This window comes from Pseudonaja textilis, chromosome 9 (assembly GCF_049901715.1).
Source record: "Pseudonaja textilis isolate UNSWEBS1 chromosome 9, rPseTex1.2, whole genome shotgun sequence".
NCBI lineage: Eukaryota > Metazoa > Chordata > Lepidosauria > Squamata > Elapidae > Pseudonaja > Pseudonaja textilis.
This window is the reverse complement of record NC_141998.1, coordinates 26,198,374-26,219,228: the sequence shown is the minus strand read 5'-3', so window position 1 is coordinate 26,219,228 and position 20,855 is coordinate 26,198,374. Positions and strand designations below refer to the sequence as shown.

At 50.9% G+C, this 20,855-nt stretch overlaps 1 protein-coding gene across 5 annotated transcripts in view; it reads left to right on the top strand.

Annotated features, from left to right (window-relative positions):
• The first annotated feature begins 4,757 nt into the window (after window positions 1–4,757).
• Window positions 4,758–20,855, top strand: part of USP28 (ubiquitin specific peptidase 28) — a 27,303-nt gene continuing 11,205 nt past the window's right edge. For 4 of the 5 annotated variants that reach the window (XM_087939247.1, XM_087939245.1, XM_087939246.1 and 1 more), the window contains exons 1-16: window positions 4,843–4,997; window positions 8,131–8,208; window positions 9,195–9,315; window positions 9,803–9,908; window positions 10,905–11,067; window positions 11,484–11,570; window positions 12,219–12,356; window positions 12,700–12,773; window positions 14,053–14,129; window positions 14,666–14,814; window positions 16,864–16,991; window positions 17,116–17,211; window positions 17,944–18,105; window positions 18,371–18,492; window positions 19,191–19,261; window positions 20,273–20,501. In XM_087939247.1, the coding sequence (XP_087795373.1) occupies window positions 4,935–4,997; window positions 8,131–8,208; window positions 9,195–9,315; window positions 9,803–9,908; window positions 10,905–11,067; window positions 11,484–11,570; window positions 12,219–12,356; window positions 12,700–12,773; window positions 14,053–14,129; window positions 14,666–14,814; window positions 16,864–16,991; window positions 17,116–17,211; window positions 17,944–18,105; window positions 18,371–18,492; window positions 19,191–19,261; window positions 20,273–20,501 (1,864 nt within the window). In that variant the 5' untranslated portion in view covers window positions 4,843–4,934. Of the gene's footprint in view, window positions 4,998–8,130; window positions 8,209–9,194; window positions 9,316–9,802; window positions 9,909–10,904; window positions 11,068–11,483; window positions 11,571–12,218; window positions 12,357–12,699; window positions 12,774–14,052; window positions 14,130–14,665; window positions 14,815–16,863; window positions 16,992–17,115; window positions 17,212–17,943; window positions 18,106–18,370; window positions 18,493–19,190; window positions 19,262–20,272; window positions 20,502–20,855 lie in introns of all 5 variants that reach the window. The other variant, XM_026709060.2, reaches the window with a different exon arrangement.

Sequence of the window (20,855 nt, the reverse complement as noted above, 5' to 3'; positions counted from 1 at the left end):
GACTTCCTGCTAATTGGGCTTTCACTCTGCAGATCTGACTCAAGAATCTCAGCCACGGAAATGAATGTGAAACAGGAATTAGTGAACCCAGAAAGCCCCGCTGGGCTGAGAGCTAATGAGATTTTTGTCTGAATCCTGCAGGCAGGCAGGTACTTTCACCCCTTCCCTTCTCCTTTCCCAGGCAAGCCGGCTACCCCTGCAGGTCCCAAAATGGGTTTCTTTGCAGGCGGAGAAAAACAGCCGAGTGAGGAGCCACGGGAGAGGGAGAAGGTGACACCCAGGCCCCAAATTACAAGTGACACTTTCCCTCGGAACTTGCAAAGAAAGATTCTCTTTTGTTTTTGGTGCCCGTGCCAGCAAAGCCCCCGGGAGCCAGCATCACCGCAGCAAATTGCCAAAGTGTGTGAGCAAAATCTCATCTGGGGAGGTCCGGGCTGGCTCTAGCTCGCTCGCCGCGCTTCTGATGGCTCTTTTGATGAGCTGCTGAAGCACGAGAGTCCCAGCAGGAAACCGTAAATGAGATGTTCTCTCGCGTCGCGTGCTGGGCTGGCCGGCTCTCCCCACCTTTTTTCATGAAGGATGCCGTCTCAGGGGCTGGGCCCGGAGGCTGGGCCTTTATGAGGCCCATCCCAGCAGCTGCAGGCCTGGCGGCGAGGAACTGATGAGGGAAGGAAGGCAGGCGGCGAGGGTAGGTTTGCCGTGCGACAACGAACCGGTTGGCCGGGAATGTGCGTAAGAGATGCCCCGCTGCCCAAGCCTCTCCCATCGTGCCGGGAGACAAACCTGGAATTGAGAAGCACGTGCGAGTTATTTCACCTCCAGCCGTATTGGGAACCAAGTCATGAGGTTCCTGGGCATGTCCAAAGAGCGCCAAAGGAGCTTTTGTCAAAAGGCAAGTGGATTTCCTGGTTTGTTTGGGTTTTTTTTTCTTCTTGAAGATGCTTTGCTTCTCATCCAAGAAGCTTCAGTTCTGACTGCATGGTGGGGAATGGAAGGATTTATATTCCTTGCGGTCCTGAATCTTTTGTATTTCCTACCATTCAGTCAGAACCGATGAGCACACAATAGATCCAAACTCAAGGTAAACCGCACCAAACTTGATGGCAGGAAATACGACTCCAGCAACAGAGGGGTCAATGTCTGGAATCCTCTACCTGACTCTGTATTTTTTTCCCCAAACCCCAAAAACTTTAACCTTAGATTGTCTACTATTGACCTCACCCCTTTCCTAAGAGGCCTGCAGTGCATAAGCGCCCACCGTCCCTGTTTCTTTTTATTTTTCTTATATGTATCCATGTATATCCATGTATTCATAACTATGTTTATACTTATACCTATTATCTTGTAAGCAATTGACAAATCAAATAAAATCAATAAAATAAACCTGAAGAGGCTTCTTGGATGAGAAGCGTAACGTCTTCAAGAGGAAACAAACAAAGGAAGTCCAGTTGCCTTTTGAAAAAGCTCCTCTGGGGCCGCCGTGGCCTGGATGACTGAGCATCTCCACAGACATGTGCAGGTAGCCCAGGCCGTTGCTCCGTTGGGCCCATGGAGCTCAAGAGTCCATCAGTGCATGGACAGAGACCTGCATTTGGCAGAAGCAGATCACGCTGGGTGTGAGAATGTCCACAAAGCCCAGACTAACAGTTAGCAAAGGCAACAGACCCCCCCACCCCCCACGCACCTGTATGTGTTGGAAATAAATAGTAAGTTCAGAAAAAGTTTTGGGGGCAGCTCAGCCTCCGCCTCCCGGAGACACCCCAGGGGTTGCTGGCTGAACTGGGCAAGGCAGGAAGCTACACTCCAGGGAGATTCAGTTCCGGGCTCGTTTCTTGCAAAGAATGGGGTGGGGGCTGATGATCTTCCCCCCCTCCCTCCTCCTATTAAGGATGTGATGGCACCGAGTGTGAACTTGGGCGGGTTTTTTTCTCCCCTCTTTTCGCTGTGCCCCAGTTCTGCTCGCTGGGAAGGCTGCCAGGGTAGGTGCGGCCTCCCTGGAATGGCCCTCTGAATTATCGAGATGTGAAAGGTTTATTATGCAAACATAATAAACGTAATAAGGGATGTGTTTATTATGCAAACAGCAACTGAGTTATGTGTCCTTTAAGACTACTAAATAGTTTTTAATTACTGCTATATCAGTAAATCCCATAAATATGCAAATGCAATTAGTTCGCAAAATAGGCCCTAAATATCTTCATTCCTCTCCAACAAAGTTCTTTGAAGTTAATCACCAGCTTGCTTTGTTCCTTCCCCTGGCAGCGGAGCTGAAAACGATGGGAATTATGACAGATGTACAGATTATTTTTGGGGGGGGGGGCGAGGAAGGAAGGCAAGCGAGCATCCCCTTTTCTCTCCCTGCCACATCTGGACAGGCAAGGGAAGGGGGAGCGGGCAGGGGAAGAGGTGGGGTGACAAGGCCTCCCCCTCCCCAAGGGAGGAGGATTAGGTTGGATTATTGCTAGCAAAAGGGACATCAACAGCTCCCCAAGTTGGGCAGCGCAAACACCCTGAGCTGGAGCTGCCAGGGGGTATTTCCTGATTTACATGGCTTGTAGTTTGCCCCCACCCCCCACGGCTTAGAAGCCAACAAGGTAAACACACAAAAGTCCGTGCATTCGCATTTTTTTCCTTTTTAATGGACACACATGGAAGGCTGCTGTACTGATTCTCCTGCTTGTCTTGTTTTGCACGTGTGTGTGCGCGTGTGTGAATATGCAACGAATCCTCCCTCCAACTTTCCGCACCACGAAGCCTGCTGCCTTTGCGGGGAAGTGGGGAACGGGTTCTAAAGATATTTTAACTCTTTGGCAAACTTGGAGAGGGGAAGCAAGGGGCTCCAGCCAGCCATTCTCTGCTTGGGGGTACAAAACGGGCGTGTTCAGAGCCTGAACTTGAGCTATCGATCTGGGTTTCCTTTTGAACCTCGTCCCAATGTCTGGACGTTAGACTTGTTTAAATGGGTTGGGGGTTCTGGAATAATGCAAAGTGCCAGGACCCTTCCCTGAGTCAGTGGCTGAAGACGCACCACTCAAGAGAGAGGGAAGGCCCTTTGGGGGAATTGAGGCAGGGGTCCTAGGCCAGGCTTCTCTGATTCGGAAGTAAATTTCTACGCGGTTTTGGCCTGGAGACTAAAACATATGAATGCAGGAATTCGGTTGGGCTACTCTAGAGAAAAGAAGAATTGGGGTGACAGGATAGCAGTGTTCCAGGATTGGAGGGGCTGCCCCAAAGGAGAGGGGGGTCAAATTATTTCCCAAAGCACCAGAGGGAAGGACTAGAAACTACCACGGTTGGAAACTAACCAAGGAGAGAAGCAACTTAGAACTAAGATAGCGAGGACAGTCAACCAGAGGAACAGCTTGGCACCCAAAGCTGTGGGTGCTCCATCGCTGGGAGTTTTTAGGAAGAAACTGGACAACCATTTGTCTGAAATGGTATAGGTTCTCCTGCTCCAGCAGGGGCTGGACTAGAAGACCTCTAAGGTCCCTCCCAGCTCTATTCTATTCTAAGATCCACATAAATTGGTCTCTCTTAGGTTCGCTGCAGCGTCCTGCTCTCAACCAGTGGAGAAACTCTAAAAGACAGTGTGTCTCCCCCTCGTCCCCCCCATTGCTTTTTGGGCTGGAAGCTCCTTGGATGAGCGACCCCGTGACCAATTCCGTCTGGGCCGCAAGACGGGGGTCCGAAACGGGGTCTCTCCGTGGCTGTTCGGAGATCCCCGGTCCAGAAACGCTCGAGCCCGAGGCCGTCTACCGGGGCAAGAGAGTGGACTAGATGACCTCGGGGGACCCTGCAAAAGAGAGCGCCCTGGGGAGCCCGGGGGCAGGCGGGCAGAGGCAGGACCCCGTCGAACAGGAGCAGCGGCCCTTCGGGTTCCGGGTGGCGCGTCTCCTCCGGAGCGCTGGGAGCCGCTTCTTCGGGCGGAACGGCCCCGGGGCAGCTTTCGACCCCTCCCTCCCCCGCAGGGTCGGCTGTGCCCGGTCGGAGGGCGTCTATCCGTGCCCTGGGCAGGACGGGGGACCCGGAGCGTCCCGAGAAGCACGAGGCCAAGGGCAACTGACGGGCGGAGGGAGGTCATCCATCCCAACCTTGCAAAGGAAAAAAAATAAGCCCGAAAGGGCCGGCGAAAAGCGTCCCGAGCCCCGTCCGTGGCTCAGCTGCTCCTCGGGGCTGCTCCAGCCCACCAGAGTCAGAGGGGGCCGCGTGGGAGGGACACGTCTGATCACCGCGTGGTGCCTTTTCCCTCCACCTGCATCTTCCTAACGCGGAGCCCGGCGGGACAGGCTGGGAAGCGGAGGACGGGACCTGGAGGCCAGGGCCGCTTTAGGGGGATAAAAGTTGAAAAAGAGAGAGAGGGAAAAAAAAATCAAAGCTCTCGACCGGTCGGACTCCGGCCTGCTTCGCAGTTCAAAGGAGAAGCGCGCATGCGCGCCTGCATCCGTGTGTGTGTGTGTGTGTGTGTGTGTGTGTGTGTGTGTGTGTGTGTGTGTGTGTGTGTGTGTGAGAGAGAGAGAGAGAGAGAGAGAGAGAGAGACCCTCGAAGGACACGCCCCCGGCTCCTGATTGGCTCTTGGAGCCCCCCCGTTTTCCCGCGCTACGGAGCGCCCCGCCCACTGCGGTCACCTGACTTCCCTTCGACGCCCTCGAGTGAAAGGAGCCGCCCGGCGCCTTGGAGAACGGCGGTGGGCGGGGCCCGGAAAGACCCGCGGGGGCGGCGAAGAACCTCCGCCAGGGCGGGGCCGCCGGAGGGGGCGCGGCCAGCGCGGCCCAATCAGCGCGGGCGCCTGCTCCTCTCGCAGGAGGGTGGGCGGGGTCGCCGGGCGTCCGTTAAAGGGGCGGAGCCGCAGCCCCTCCCACCCCAACCTCCCCCTCTTGGTCGCCTTCGGCTCCGGCGGGCTGTCCGGTGGGCGAAGGGCCGGAGGAGGAGGAAGATGACGGCCGAGCTGCAGCAGCAGGGCCAGGACGAGCGGGCCGCGGCCGGCGGGGCAGCGCAGGTGAGGACCCCCCACCCCCGACACCCGCTCCGCCCGCCCATTGCCACTACAGCCCCGCGAGGTGGGCCGGCAGCGCGGCTCCCCTCCCTAGGCCAGAAGACCCCCCACGGGCCTTTCCCCAGGGGGAGGGGTCTCTCTGCGGGGCAAGGCGCGCCCCTCCCTAAAGCAGCCTCGTACCCCTCCCTCCCCCGCTCTAATGTGGGGGGACCACCTGAAGGCTGGGAAGGGGGACTGCCCGCAGGGGGTCTCCCTTAGGACCCCTTGGGAGACCCCCGTGTTCCAGTAGACGTGGAGACCCCTCCTCTTGAAATAAGACCCCCCATACTTTCACACACACCCCTGTGTTCAAATAGGCTGGAGACCCCTCCTCTTCAAATAGGACCCCGCTAGATACTTTAAACCCCCTCCCTCCTGTGTTTAAGTAGACGTGGAGACCCCTCCTCTTCAAATAAGACCCCCTGATACTTTCACACACACCCATGTTCAAATAGGCTGGAGACCCCTCCTCTTCAAATAGGACCCCGCTAGATACCTTTACAACTGCCCCTGTGTTCAAGTAGACGTGGAGACCCCTCCTCTTGAAGTAAGACCCCCTTCTGCATACTTTCAGTCTGGCCCCCTTTGGTGACCCCCAATATCACCCCACCAGGAGCTGCCCAGCCTGGTTGTAGAAGTCCCCTTTTTCATCCCAGCTGCCTGGAAATGAATCTCTGGGCCTCTTCAGAAGGCTGGACTGGCTCTTTCTTTTGGGGTTTTGGAGCGAAATCGCAAGGCTTTTAAGTTCCAGCCTTGGGGGGGCTGAAGGCACAAAGACCCTCCGGGCTCATCCTGGTGGACATAGTTACAGAGTCGCCCCTTTGCAGTTGTGATGAGGGAGCTGCTGGGACCTGTGCGGGAAGGCGTTTATTTATTAGTTGGTGGTTTAGTCGCAGGGGTCCAGAGGTGGAAGTAGCAGGGGTCTTAAGGGGCTTGGACACTTTTTGTACGGACTGGGACCCAATACAAAATTTATTCGAGTCTCGTTAAAATGTATTTAATTTGCACGCTGTTCGACGTGCCCACAGATAACTCTTACACCAAGAAAAAAGCTGCAAGAAACCTTAAAAATATTGGAACTTCTAACATGTAAATTGACTTAAAAGTCACAAAGATGGCAAAGCAAGGAGCAAGATACCCATTGAGTGGGGGTGTTATAACAATAAATGATTATTTCCACAGGGCCAGACAGAACTCTACATTTTAACAGGTTAACGGAGTTGGAAGGGGCCTTGTAGGTCATCTAGCCCAACCCCCCCACCCAAGCAAGAGACCCTGCACCCATTTTTGACCAAGTCAAGTGTCTCTGGTGCCTCTGCGGGATGATGGTCTTTCTAGTCTTATAGAAATGGGTCTCCAAACAAACAATATCAAAGCCAGTAATTTATATTGCGCCCCTGTTGTCTTTTGTAACATTCAAATGGTTAAAGCTGACGGGGTGTGAATATTAAGGTAGGATAACAAAATAATCTTGCTTGGGGGGGGGGGTCCTTAGCCAGATTCTTCCTGGAATTCCAGGGCCTGTCAGGGAGGCCCTGGGAGCTTGTATCACTTCAAGCGCCCAGGACAAGTACAGTTTAGCTTGACTTCCATCAGCCACTCTATCCAATTGTCTTCTGACCAAGAATTGCTCTGTATAGTTAGCTGTTGTTGCTTGTAGATTTTGAGTCCTCTAGTCGTATACTTCCCAGATTCCTCTGCCCAGGAACTCTGAAGGAAGAGTTCTTCAGATATTGAGGAAATGAAAATTGCACTTCAGATAATAAGTTACAAAATTTCTTAATAGCACAAGTGGCTATTATTGCTAGTGGTTGAGATAAGAGGATCCCCACTGTTGTGTTTCTTAGGATTCTTCTTTTGAGACTTTGTTGTTTAGATGTCTGTGTTCTCTAAAGACACATTTTTGCAAATATGTAGGCATAATATTGATGCCAGGTCCAGCATCAACAAGGATAATTTTCTTTCTGTTTTTCTCTAATGACACCTGGGAAAGTAACAGAATTGGTTGCTCATTTCTTTTTTAAGAAAAGCTGCACAAGCTGAACAGGAATTTGGGGCCTGTTTGAAATGTGATCTGGAATTTGGCCCATCTGAAGCTAACTTAGCTGCTTCTCTGACATTCCTCCCTAAACCCTGATCCGTTTCCCGGCACCTCTTCGCATTTTCTTTTAAACTGGTTTGTGCGAATGCCATTTTCAGTGGACTCCATATCTCTGACACCTCCTTGTAAATGAGAAGTGACCAGCTGCGATGGCATGCGCAGCCGGCTTAAAATAGCTTCTCCCCAATGCTCTGCGCATTCTTTGAGCTCCTTGTATGTCTGTGTATGGAGCATCTGCCAGCGCTGCGTGGTAGAATAAATACTCGGCTCCCAGATTTGGGGAGAAAGGGGCCTTTGGGGTGGTGTTCCTCACGTTCTTTTTCCTTCCAAATAATAAAGCTCTAACTTGCCTTTGAAAAGGAACGTGGAAGAAGTGGCCCATTGTTTTCTATCGGCCTTGAAAAGATGCGCAGGTTGGGTGTTTTGGCTTTCCGAAGATAAGCAGCCACCTCCGTTGGCATGGACAGATTTCCCTGTAAAAGAGACTCAAAACATTCAACGTAGAATTAGTTTTAGCCGAGCCAAGTGTGTCAGGCTGGGAAGATCTCACTAAAACAGAGACAGGGCTTTCTTCAAAGTATTTTATTTATTTCACCAATTTATAGGGCACCCGTCCTACTTTTGCAGGGACTTCGGCTATGGGCTGGTGGTGTCACAAGAACAGGGACACCTGCTAACCGGAAGTAATCCCATTCCTGACGACACGAGTAGTATCGATGCAAAGAATTGATAGTCTGGTGTCTTCTGGATAATACGGGGCTGTTTTATTGGTTTTTATGGGTTGCTGTTGTGAGTGGCCCGGAATGAAACAAACGAAAGCCTTTGTAGGGCCCGTTGGCATTTGGAATGATCTACCCCAGCCCCCCAAATCCTTTTTTTTTTTTAAAAAAAGTACTTCCATGTTTTCTTGCCTTTCCCCTACAGGCCTTGCCCTGCTGCCTGCTCCCTCTCTTTCTCCCTTTCTGATAACCCCCTCTCTCTTCCACTTTAACCCAGGCTTGCAGTTTGCTCCTAAGCCAGCTGAAAGAGATCACGGGCATCCACAATCCGCAGTCCCTCCAGGCGGCACTGAAGGTTTGTCCCCTTGGCTGGAATGGGGCCCTTAGTCTGCTCCCCGTTAAGAGGGCGTCTGCCTTGACATTAGGGCTGCTGCGGCACAGACCCTCCCTGCCACCAGAGCGTTGCCATCCACTCCGCTCCCAGCTGCTTCTCCTACTTGTTTGGGCCCTTGAAACCCGAAACGGGCAGCCCTGCTCTCCCGGAGGGCTTGTTCCCAGCCTGGACAAAGTGTGTCATTCGGACAGCTGTCCACCTTCCCTGGCCAAAGGGCAGCTCTCCTCCGCTCCGGGTCTTCCTCCTGTGACTCGCCACCAGGGTCCTCTGGGCTTGGGGGGAGGGGGTGCATGGCCTGTTCTAGTATGGGATATAAAGTCGAGTGTCCAATTTTAAATGTGCTTCTTGTTCTTCCTTAAAGATGTCCTGCTCTAGCCATTCACCAGGACAGTAAGTTTAACAACAACAACAACAACAAAATCTTCTAGAGCAAGGGTATCCAAACTTGGCAGCTTTAAGACTTGTGGATTTCAACTTCCAGAATTCCTGAGCTAACATGACTGGATGAGGAATTCTGGGAGTTGAAGTCCAAATGTCATCAAAGGGCCAACCTTCCCCATGCTGGCTCAGGAATTCTGGGAGTTGAATGATTTTGAGCCCTGTAGATTAACATAGCCCTTTCCTACCATAAATTAATCTCAGGGAATTCTCTTTCCCTTCCTCCGTGGCAACTTTAAGACTTGTGGACTTCAACTCCCAAAATTCCTGAGCTAACATGACTGGAGGAGGGATTCTGGGAGTTGAAGTCCACAAGTCTTTAAGTTGCCAAGGTTGGAGGCCCTTGCTCTAGACGAGCATCTCAGCCGTGGCAACTTCATGTATGTGCACTTCCACTTTAAGACGCGTGGGCTTCCGCTTCAGCCAGCTTTGCTGGCTGGGGAATTCTGGGAGTTTCTTAAAAGTTGCCAAATTTGCTGTCCTCTCCTGCCCTCTTCGTTTCTCCTCAGGCTGCCCATGGAAACCTAATGCAGGCGGTGGGCCTCCTCACCGAAGTCAGCAGCGACCGAGAGTCCGAGGGAGACCCCCCTCCTGCTTCCGACTCCGAGGGAAGAGAAAGACCGGCCACCCGTAAGCCCTGGCTTTCTCCTTCGTGGACTTTTCTCCTCCATCCCTCCAGCGTTTAAGAGTTTTCCCAGGAAGGCTGCATGCTGGCTCTGAAAACCTCCCCAACAAATTCCGTCCCTCTGGGACGGAGCCTTTATAAATAGAAGCAGAGACCAGCACGGGCCCTTCCTCTCCCTTGCTAAGCCTCAGCTAGCGGCCTTTGGGATAGAGCCCTTCTCAGAAATCTCCGTCATCGGGGCTAGGCTGCATTGAGTCACTTGTGTTCTTGTGGGGAGGGAAGAGAGGATGACGCTGAAGAGCCAGGCAAGCGGGTAAGATGTCAACGGAGACCCCCAAAGGGCCTGTGATGCATCCTGATCTCTGTGTGGCTCTCTGGATGAGAGGACATTGCTGTGAAGTGGGAAGCGCCCTTGGGCTTCTCTGGGTGGGGAGATGAAGCAGTTGAACTGCGCCGACAACACCTAACATGGGCTGCTCTCTCGATTCCCAGCTCCGGATGAAGCCCCCCCAAGCCCTGCCGATTTTCAGGAGCCCCTTCCTTCTGGAGGCCCAGACTTCTCAGCCGGGGAGACGGATTTTGCTGCAGCCACCAACGCGTATGTCATTGTGTTTATGCTGCATTGTCGCTGTGGGGGAAACACACGCCCCCCCCCCGGCCCCTTTGTCTCCAGCAACAGCCATGCCCCACCCTGCCCCCATCCAGGTCCCTGCCGTGTTTGCATGCTCCCTGTTACGATATGTACAGAATCACCCTTGAGTAACAAGGATAGGCATATGGAAACGTTTATGAGAATAGTTATGAAGAATTAATTATTCAGCCACGCTCAGAGACACTAAACGGAGTTAAAGTTTACTTTAAGAAATAGCACAGTCCAGTAAACAGTCCAGGTCATATACGTTTAACAGTCCAAAGACTATCCAATTACAAAGTATTCTTACCGGTTGCCTTTGTCATTTACAGTAAACAGATCAAAGTATTAGCACAGCAGAGAACCTTAGATAGCAACAGAATGTCAGAGAGACAGAATGTCAAGAGAGAGAGAGAGCAAACCATGATCTCTAGCTCCCTCTTATGGCAATTCACAATACAATCAACCAATCGGATCATAGTACAAATCAATACAGTAACATTGTCTTAAAGCTACAAACATACATTGTTGGTTTATATATTGCCAACCCAACTAATTGTTGGACAGATTCCTAACATCCCCATCCCCACAGGAGAAACACGTGTCCAAATCTATTCCAATCGGGGTTTTCCATTTTCAGGAAATGTCTGGCTGACTAGCACAGTCTGCCTTCCTAGCAGCCGAGGCTTTTCTTGAGGGCCAAAGTCTGCTGAAAGTGGGATGACAATTATCCTCTTGGGCAGGGGTCTCCAACCTTGGCAAGTTTAAACTTTGCTGGCTGGGGAATTCTGGGAGTTGAGGTCCGCCAAGCTTAAACTTTCCAAGGTTGGAGACCCCTGCTCTTGGGGTGGTTCTGTAGTACCTCCTCAAAGAGCCCAAGAGATGAGTAGTGAAGAGGGCTAGTTGCTTCTAGCCCCCCAAAAAGGATTTAATTGCAGTTGCTGCTGTTTGTGTTTGTGGCAGAGCCCAGGAGCCCAGTGCAGCCGAAAACAAAAACCGCTCCAAAAGGAAACGCTGCGAAGTTTGGGGAGAGAACACAACTCAGCGGGACTGGAGGAGGGTCAGCGGGTGGCCCGTTGGGATGAAGAACATCGGGAACACCTGCTGGTTCAGTGCCGTCATACAGGTAATTTGGGGCACGGGGGCTTCTCCGCTGGCATCGGCGCTCCCTCAAACTCTTGCTCAGCCGCTTCAAGACGAGCGGGCTTCGGTTGGGTGGGGAATTTTGGGGAGCTGAGATCCCCCCCTTGCTAAAAGTGTCTGAGATCAAGCCCCGCTTCTCCAATGAAGCGCTATTTTTCTTCAGTTGATGTGAGAGCTAACGAGTTCGGGCTTCCCTGCCTGCTTTCTCTTCCTGGGCTGGGCTTTTAACTTTCCCAACGGAGCCCGTGGGAGGATGGAGAAGGCGGCCCTTACCTGTTGGCAGGTGGCTGTGGCCACCCCAAGCCTCTCCTTCGGCTGAAGTCCTCTTTGAGGAGTATTCTAGAGACTCGACATACAATCACCGGTGGAGCGGGAGGTTAATTTCATGGGTGCTGTCAGTCCCTCTTCCAGCTGCCAGAATTCCGGCACCTAGTCCTGAACTATTCCCTGCCCGGAGCCGTCCTGGACACCTGCCGCAGCCGAAGTGTAAGTGACTCCTGGGTGACGGGAGGGGAACTCATCTTCCTGAGCAGCCCTGTTGGCACAACAGGGCTGGCCAAACGCTGACAACCTGCAAGGGTGGGAGGTAGTTAAAAGATGAGAGAGGGTTTCTGATTTCTCCAGAGATGGGAAGGACTCTCCCATGTTCAGAATCTAGAACACAAAGCTGTGATTTGATGGCATGATTGATTTCCCCAGTTTTAGTTTTCTCTTGCAAGTTTGGAACCTTTTCAGTCTTTCAGAGTCTGGGCCCCTTAGGGGTTCCCCTATGTTAGAATACCGATGCTCTTAGTTTGGACTTTCCTCCCCTACAGTTTACCCATTGATTAAATGACCCCAAATAGCTAAAAACAGACAGGTGGCAACTTGATGTGTGATCATGAACTCTGACCTAGAGAGACAATGCTGGAGTTGCTGGCCGCCCCATGAAGACTTTCTCTGGAATTGTGCCCTAGTTAGTTTCGGCTTTGGATGGTTTGTAAATGGAGTCCTGGTTGTGTGAATTGTGTGCCACGCCTCACTCCAGCAAATGTAACTTCTGAATGTGAACTAAGCACACTTTGCTGATCCAGGACCCTTTCTTGACCTGTGGTTTAAATTGCTTTTTTTATTGCGCCTCTTCTTGTTTTGCAGGAAAAGAGGAACATCGCATTCATGCAGGAACTCCAATATCTCTTTGCTTTGATGCTGGGAACGCGCCGCAAATTTGTAGACCCAACAACCGCCCTCGAACTTCTCAAAGGGGCATTCAGATCCCCGGAGGAGCAACAGGTGAGGGCACCCTTGGGCTCTTTCTCCCAGATCCCGGCTGGCCCTTGGCCCAGGATCACCCTGGCAAGAGGGGGGGGTCTCTAACTCAGACCCTGCTGTACAGGAGTGTTTCTCAACCTGGCTGACTTTCAGATGGGTGGACATCAACTTTTCCCCAAATTCCCCAGCCAGCAGAGAGATTTAACGTAAAGGCAGTTCACAACTCAGAAATGTTAATAACGTAAAGTCATTTTAAAGTTAAAAATGAAAGACGTCCAAGGTTATGTAGAAACAGCAGAGGAAACCGTTTGGGGTAAATGTCTCCAGAAACTAACCTTTGCTGCTCCCTCTGTCTCCTTTTTAGCAAGATGTGAGCGAGTTCACCCACAAACTCCTGGACTGGCTGGAAGATGCTTTCCAACTGACAGTGGAGGCCGAGTGAGTCCAAAGAAGCTTTGGTGATTTATTTTTGTGAAGCTGCCCAGTTGCCAGAATTTGCCGTGAAGATGTTCTTTTTAAGACCCAACAACAACAATGCCTGTTGTTTTCCACTCTCTGGGATGGTGTGATTCTCTCTCTCTGTGCTACAGCCAGGTGTCGGGGGGCAGAGTGGGCACGTAGGCGATCCTGAATGAAGCAAAAGTGTATTTCTGACTTCCAGTAACTTGACCTCTTCTGAGCACCTGAGTTAAAGGATCATGAGATCCAATACAGTTGGCTTGTAACCAGGCGGGCTCTTAACGTTCCCCAGGGCTAAGGTTTCACCCTGGGGCTCCCTATGACCAAGCACTGTACATGGGAGGGAATCGACATGCAACATCCCGTCACCTATGGCTTGGCGTGAACGGTTGAGTGCTGGGCTGAATTCCTGACTGTAGCTGGCAGCCCTCTGCCTATAGGAAGCCCAAGCGTGAGGAGTCCCAGTCGGCTCCAGTATGAGGGCTCCTCGTCGAAATGGGGAGCCCCTTGAAGGGAGGGGCATCGGGTCCTGAGCTCCCATCTGCCACCCGAGCTTGGTGAGATCTAGATGAGGGGTCTCCAACCTCGGCCACTTTGAGCCTGGAGGACTCCCAGAATTCCCCAGCCAGCAACTTTGAGCCTGGAGGACTTCAACTCCCAGAATTCCCCAGCCAGCTGGCTGGGGAATTCTAGGAGTTGAAGTCCTCCAGGCTTAAAGTTGCCGAGGTTGGAGACCCCTGCTCTAAATGAATCCTCTAAAGGCCAAATGGGAAAAGTGCATTGCTTGGCTTCTAGACAAGTCGCCTTGGTGGTTAGTCTTACCACCCTGTTTTGTAAGAAAAATGGTGACTTTGCTTTCAGAATAGCAGAGTTGGAAGGGACCTCGGAGGTCTTCTAGTCCAGCCCGCTGCTCAGGCAGGAAAAACTATACCATTTCAGACAAATGGCTGTCCAATCTCTCCTTAAGAACTTCCAGGGTTGGAGCATTCACAACTCCTGGAGGCAAATCGTTCCACCGATTAATTGTTCTCCCTGTCAGGAAATTCCTCCTTAGTTCAAGGTTGCTTCTCTCCTGGATGAGTTTCCCTCCATTGACTCTTATCCTGCCTTCTGGTGCTTTGGAGAATAGATCGCCCCCCCTCTTCCTCATGGCAGCCCCTCAAATATTGGAATACTGCTGTTTATGTCATTCCTAGTCCTTTTCATTCGACTCTGCACCCCCAATTCACCTTCCCCTTGCTTTCTCCTTCTGCGACAGGAATTCCCAGGACAAATCGGAGAACCCCATGGTTCAGCTTTTTTATGGGACTTTCCTAACTGAAGGGGTTCACGAAGGTAAGCCGGAACACCTGAGAAGCGCCGTTTGCAGCTTCCTCTGGTTTTATTCCTACCCCACTTAGAAGGACAATCCGTTTGGGATTTGCTTTTCTTCTCCTTAAATAGCAAGAGCACTTAGACTTATATCCCGCTTCACAGTGATTTCCGGCCCTCTCTAAGCGGTTTAAGACATAGGACATAAGAATTTATTTGTCATTACACTCGCAAGCGGGTGCAACGAGATGAGGTGCTCTTCCACAAGTAAAACTGGACAACACCATTAAAAGAAAAATAAAGAAAAATAAAACTAAACACAACAAACCATACAATAATCTCTATACAATTTTAAAATGTAAAGCCTCTTGCCCCCCGACAATCTGGGTCCTCCTTTGACCCACCTCGGAAGGACGGGAGGCTGAGTCGACCTTGAGCCTGGTGGGATTTGAACTGCCAAATTGTAGGCAGCTGCTGCAGAAGTAGCTTGCAGTACTGCCCTCTAACCACTGCGCCACAGAGGGTCCTTATTGATGGGCATCTCCCGCTCCCCTCTTTAGGCAAGAGGTTTTCCAAAATCGAGACCTTTGGCCAGTACCCCCTGCAGGTCAACGGCTACAAGAACTTGCACGAATGCTTGGAAGGAGCCATGGTGGAGAAGGAGGGCGAGTCGGAGCCTTCCAAGCAGGCGGTGACCTATACGCAAGAGGTGAGTGTGGTGGCATTTACACAACCCGGAGAGAGCCAGGACAGACCTGCCAGTTACCAACTTGACAACACAGAATGCGATGTCCGAGAGCATGCTGGAGTTAAGGGAATGCTGTGGAATGACTTAACAGCATGCAGGGCGTGACCTTTATATTTGACATGTTGTGTCCAGGGTGCGAGTGTGATAAAAATATTTTTCTTTCTGTTGAAGCCTGCCCGTAGGAAACAGCCCGTGCCTCCGTATTTTCGGGGGATAAAACTACAGTTTTTGATTTAATGGTATGCTTTTCTTGTTTGTAACTTTGTCTTTGTACCTGAGTATACGTTGCTCTCTCTCTCTCACTTTTTCCCACTCTGCAAAAACCATCTATTGATTTTAACTTAATAAATCCTAAAGTAATCATGTTGTTTACATCCGCTGTACTGGAAATCTGTTCAGGACTATCCTGGTTTGCTTCCTGCGGTTCCTACGGCCAGCTGAGGAATTCTGGGAGTTGAAGTCCAGGGTTCTTTGAGTCCCCGAGGTTGAGAAAAGAAAAGAAATTCAGGATTTGCACACTTCCTACATCTGGGAGATGTTAACCCAAAACATTGTAGTTCAGTTTGTGGTCAGAAGACCGAATATATGGAAAACACTTAAAAGCACCTAAGAAACCTCAAAGGTGCTTTTCCAAAAAGCAACTGAGGAAGAAAAGGGCATTTAACTTCTCATCAGTTCTGGCTGGATTGTGGTGGGGAATGGAAGGATTAATTCTGACTGGATCCTCCTATTCCCCACCACCAACCAGCCAGCCAGAACTGATGAAGCTTCCTGGATGAGAAGGGAAACGTTTTCAAAGAAAAAAAAAACAAGGAAGTCCAGTTTTGTTTTGTTTTTAAAAGCACCTTTGAGGCAACCATGACCTGGATGACTGGGAATCTCCATAGACATCCATCTAAGAAACCCTTCCCTGTTGGGAGAATTGGACTATTCAGCTGTCACATTTGTAGCCATGGGGATCTGAGTGGCTCCAGCCACCCTGCCTTTGGCCCAGAACAAAATGTCCAGTTGGGAAACTTTTCCACTGGAGTAGTTAAAGGCGTTCGTCCCATTTCTTCTTCAGTGATACAAACAAAGAACCAGGGGAGGTGAAGCCCTTTTTTTAAAGGGCTTCTCCCAAATACGTTGGAAAGAGTCAACATTACAGCACCACCTCAGAGATCCCAGCAGAACAGACGAGCCACAAATAGCCTCCCAAGAGGAGGAGCAGTTTTGATCATGAGGTTTCGGCCCGTCTGGCAGGAAATGAGAGGAGTCTATTAAAAGCCGGAGTTCTCGACAGGAATCCTTCCAGCAGGGCTTGTGGAATTGCAGTGAACCTGTTTTCATCCCATGTTCAGTTTGAAATGGTTTTGTAAAAACGAGGAAATCACCTTCGGGGCAGGAGTTGTCTCTGGGATGTCTCTGCAGCAGGTTGCAGAAGTGCCTCTCCCCTTTCGCAACCCTCCAGAATGAATTCCACCTTTTAAAAATATGCTTGTGGGTGTGGAAAGAAAGTGGGGAATGGGAAGCACCAATTTTGCCCTTAAAATTTCCAGTCCCCTGCTCTTCCTAAAACAATAGTCTTCGCCCATCCATTTACGGCATCCGCTTTTAATTCGGTGTCTCTCATTCTCGGCCACTTTAAGATGCGTGGACTTCAACTCACACCTGCCGTGCTGGCTGGTGAATTCTGGGAGTTGATGTCTCCCGTGTCTTAAAGCGGCCAGCGTTGAGAAACAGGGCTGCAAAACCATCAGAAGTTGTCTACATCTGCTTCGTGGTGCTTAGCAAGTGATTCATGGGATGCCTTCCTGCCTCGAAATACTGATTATTCCCCCCCACCACCACCAAAATCATACAATCAGATTTGCTGAACTCAAACGGTGATTTCTCTTTTTCTGGGTATGACATGAAATGGGATCTAAGTCATTGTTTTCCCTGCTTGTATATGCAGAGCACGGTGAATGGGGAAAGGGCAGCACATAATTAGCACCCAGCCATCTTGACCTGTTGTGTGTCTTATTTCAGCGCTGGTTTACAAAGCTGCCCCCGGTCCTGACGTTTGAGCTTTCCCGGTTCGAGTTCAATCAATCCCTTGGGCAGCCAGAGAAGATTCACAACAAGCTGGAATTCCCGCCGGTCATTTACATGGATAGGTAAGGTGGGGGGGGGGGGAAGCTTTATGGCTCGAGACTTCCAAATCTGCAAAAAAAAGCAAGGGGGGATACCGTGGGGTTGCGTTAAGTGGGATGCAGCCGTCAAAAACTCTCCCTCCTTTAGGTTTATGTACGGCAATAAAGAAATTACTCGAGCGAAAAGAGAAGAGATCGGGAAACTGAAAGACCAGATGACCATCCTGCAACAGCAGCTGGAAAAGTAGGCAGTCCTTCTCAGGCTCTGGATTTTCCCTGGCAGAAGCTCAACCAGCCGGCCTCTCTCCCCCACTTTCTTGCCTTGGGGGAAAAAAGCCCAGTTCAGCTTGTCTGCTTGTCCTTGGATACCTAGGGGTATCGGGATGAAGCTTTTTAGAGGCCTCTCCCCAGGTAGATTTATTTTAGATTCTCTGGAGAGCTGCACAAGTTTGCTCTTCAGACATGACGGCCAACCTGCCAGCTCATTCTCTGTTCTGCTGCTGTAATTCAGCCTCCAAAGGAGGCTGCCCCTTGTACCATTTGAAGAATCTGTTCAAAGAGGCCCAGGAGCAGGACAGGAAAAGGGGACTCGCACTCCAAAAATATCAGTAGCCAGCCATGGTTTAATATATGCCCCCAAGTTCAAGGGGTAAAGGAAAATAAACCTTTTATCACCGATGGGATACTTTGGGGCCGTGGTGGCACACTGATTAGAACGCAGTATTGCCCAGAGTTCGATCCTGACCGGCTCAAGGTTGACTCAGCCTCCCATCCTCCGAGGTGGGTAAAATGAGGACCCAGATTGTTGGGGGCAAGAGGCTGACTCTGTAAACTGCTCAAAGAAGGATGGAAAGCCCTGTGAAAATGATATAGAAGTCCAAGTGCTGTTGCTATTGAAAGGGAAGGCCTTGCTAAGTTGACTTAGGGAAGACTGGTGGTTTTGAGGTGGGGCTGATGCTATTTTCCTCCTCATTAGGTACCTCAGGTATGGTTCCGGCGCAGACCGCTTTCCCTTGCCGGATATGCTGCAGTCCGTTCTTGAATTTGCAAGGACCAAGCTGTCCTGCGCAGCGACCGTGACAACAGCAGAAACTCAGGCAGAAAAAGAACCCTCGGAAACGCATCCCAAGCCAAGCAGGTAAAAGCTGGCCCAAGCTTTCCATCGTGGCTGTATCCAGACCGAAACGATCAGATGATAAATTATTTTGCCCCCTAGAAATGATGCCTGTTTAGAAATTCAGAAAAAAAAAGAGAAAAATGCCCGTTGGTCAAAGCGGCACTTTTAAAGCAGTCCTCCCGATTTCCATCTTGTTGCCCTCTCTGGCTTTTGAGGAGAGCTGGCAGCCCCAGGCAAGAGCCCCAGTTCCCATCAGCTGGTTGAGCACCCCTTTCCCTCTGCCCAGGTGCCCAGGGGAGACGTCAGAAGCGCCCGCGGCTCCTCAGGAAGTCATCTCCGAAGATGAGACGAGCCTGGTCATTTCCTGCCTGCAGAAGTGGAGGGAAGAGGTTGAGCAAGACATCGAAGGTCTGTGCCCGGATAATCTCACATTTCACATTTCAAGAGTTGCTACGGAGACTTCCCCATTTGCGTACGGGCTGGTTTCCACTCCGTTTCTCCCCTGAACTAGAGAAGGTGGCAAGGTGAGATGCCATCTACCTGTCACAGTGTTAAGTCCCTTCTTTCTGTTCACGGGATGTGATCAGGAAGTCATAACTGATCCCTCTCGGAGCCTTTTGCAGTTTTCATGGTGGGACGAGGGTCTGGAGCTTCCCTGGCGAAGGACAACTCTTTGTCTGGCCAAAGAGGACATCTTCAAATTTTTGAGTCATCCAGGTCATCCACGTAGACCCAGCCATCTTTCAGGGCCGGCCTTTCCCTGAATGTGAGCATTGGCCCAGGTTGTCTCCAGGGAGGAGAATGGTTTCCACAAAATGGCCCAACATGCAACTGTGAGGGGACATTTGTGATCAATCCCAAATCTCCTCTGTGGCCTGATTGCGCAACTAGTTGAGAAGCGTCTTTAGAGCAGGGGTCTCCAACCTTGGCAACTGTAAGACTTGTGGACTTTGCTGGCTAAGGAATTCTGGGAGTTGAAGTCCACAAGCTTTAAAGTTGCCAAGGTTGGAGACCCCTGCTCTAAAGATTGGTAAAGCGACTGTTTCCTTTCCTCTAACAAAACTTGGCCGTTGCTCACTCGCTTATTGTTTTGCTTTGATGAACAGACTTGAAGACTTCCATGCTGATGCTTTCTGAGTCCATGGATCATGTCTATACTGACCCTCAGCTCTGCCAGGTAGGGTGTCTGCCATCCTTCCTGGTTGTGTGGGTGCTTCTGGCCTCCTATTGGCACCCGTTCCCCCAAAATATAAGGGAGAGATCCATGGTTGAATTAGTTAATACTTTCCATTTTTTGTTCCTCCGTGTAAAATTAGCCTGGAGGCCTCAAGACTAAATTTCTAGGATTTAATTTGGGAATACCTGGGAATTCAGACTCTACATTCTCCTATGACCTTGTTTCTGAAAATGATTCCATGTCAATCATAGCTAAAGGATAGGCACTTGTATCTGGGTTTTTTTTTGCCACGCTGCCAACTCATAAAATACTGAAATGCCAGATGGGACTTCTGAGTGTGGCAACTGCCCTGGTTTGCTCCGTGCTGCCTCTCCAAAGAGACTGCAGAGGCCGAGCATTTTAATGGAAGGGCTGGAACTTCCTCATTTTGGCTTGGAGACCTCCTGACTTCTTTCTCTAGTACAGGGCTCTCCAAACTTAGCAACTTTAAGAGTTGTGGACTTCACCGCCCAGAATTCCTCAGCCAGGGCAGGCTGAGGAATTCTGGGAACCGAAGTCCGCAAGTCTTAAAAGTTGCCAAGTTTGGAAGCCCTTAGTTTAAGTAGATCACAAAACCAGAGCTCGGGCGCGCTCTGGATTGTACAGCATTGAGCTCTTCAATCCCCGACAGGATCACCCATCAAGGCCTTGCTAGTTGCAAGCGTTCCCCCCGGCGAATGGTTTCCATTGAGTGTCAAATCGGTTGGACGTGTCACTTGTGGCTGGCTCTGGATTCTGACTGGTCTGGTGACAATGGCCGCTGCAGCCCCGCTTCCCAACGTAGAAAGCCTTGTTGTTCCCCCAGGAAAGGAATCTCCGCTAAGCCTTGATTATATGAATGGATCGTTCCTCCAGGCGCGACAGCTGAGAATTTGCCTCCTCGAATCTCCCCATGGTGGTCATGTTACTTCAACCGCTCTAAAAATAAACCCGAGAACCGACGGTGTCTGTGTTTGTGGCTGTCTTTTCCAGGTCCCTTATCACTTGCATGCTGTGTTGGTCCACGAAGGCCAGGCCAACGCCGGCCATTACTGGGCCTACATCTACAGCCTGCCTCAAAGGACCTGGCTGAAGTACAACGACATCGCCGTGACGGAGTCCTCCTGGGAGGAGCTGGAAAGGGATTCCTTTGGCGGCTTGAAAAATGCCAGCGCCTACTGCCTCATCTACGTTAGTAAGAAGCTGCTACACTTCGCAGCTGGTGAGAATCTGAACTCGGTTCTTGGGGATTCCTCTTCCGCCTTGGGGGGGGGGGGTCAGGTGCTCTGGATCCGTTAAGATGGGCTGCTTCAGAAGAGCTTTCCTGTCCTCTGGTTGGGGATGGGCCCCGGTCTCTCCTTCTGTACCTTCGTGGGGATTTGAAATGAGCGGAGGTTAAGGAGGATCTGTCTCCCCATCCTGGTTTGATCTATCTGGGGTGGAAGTAGGTTAGTTCCAAAAGGAATCCATTTAGAAAGTCTCGGGTCAGTTGAAGAGGGCAAGGGCAAACCACATCCGAAAACATTGCCAAGATAACTAGGCAAACCTGTCCAGGCAATTGCCAGGAGTCGAGACT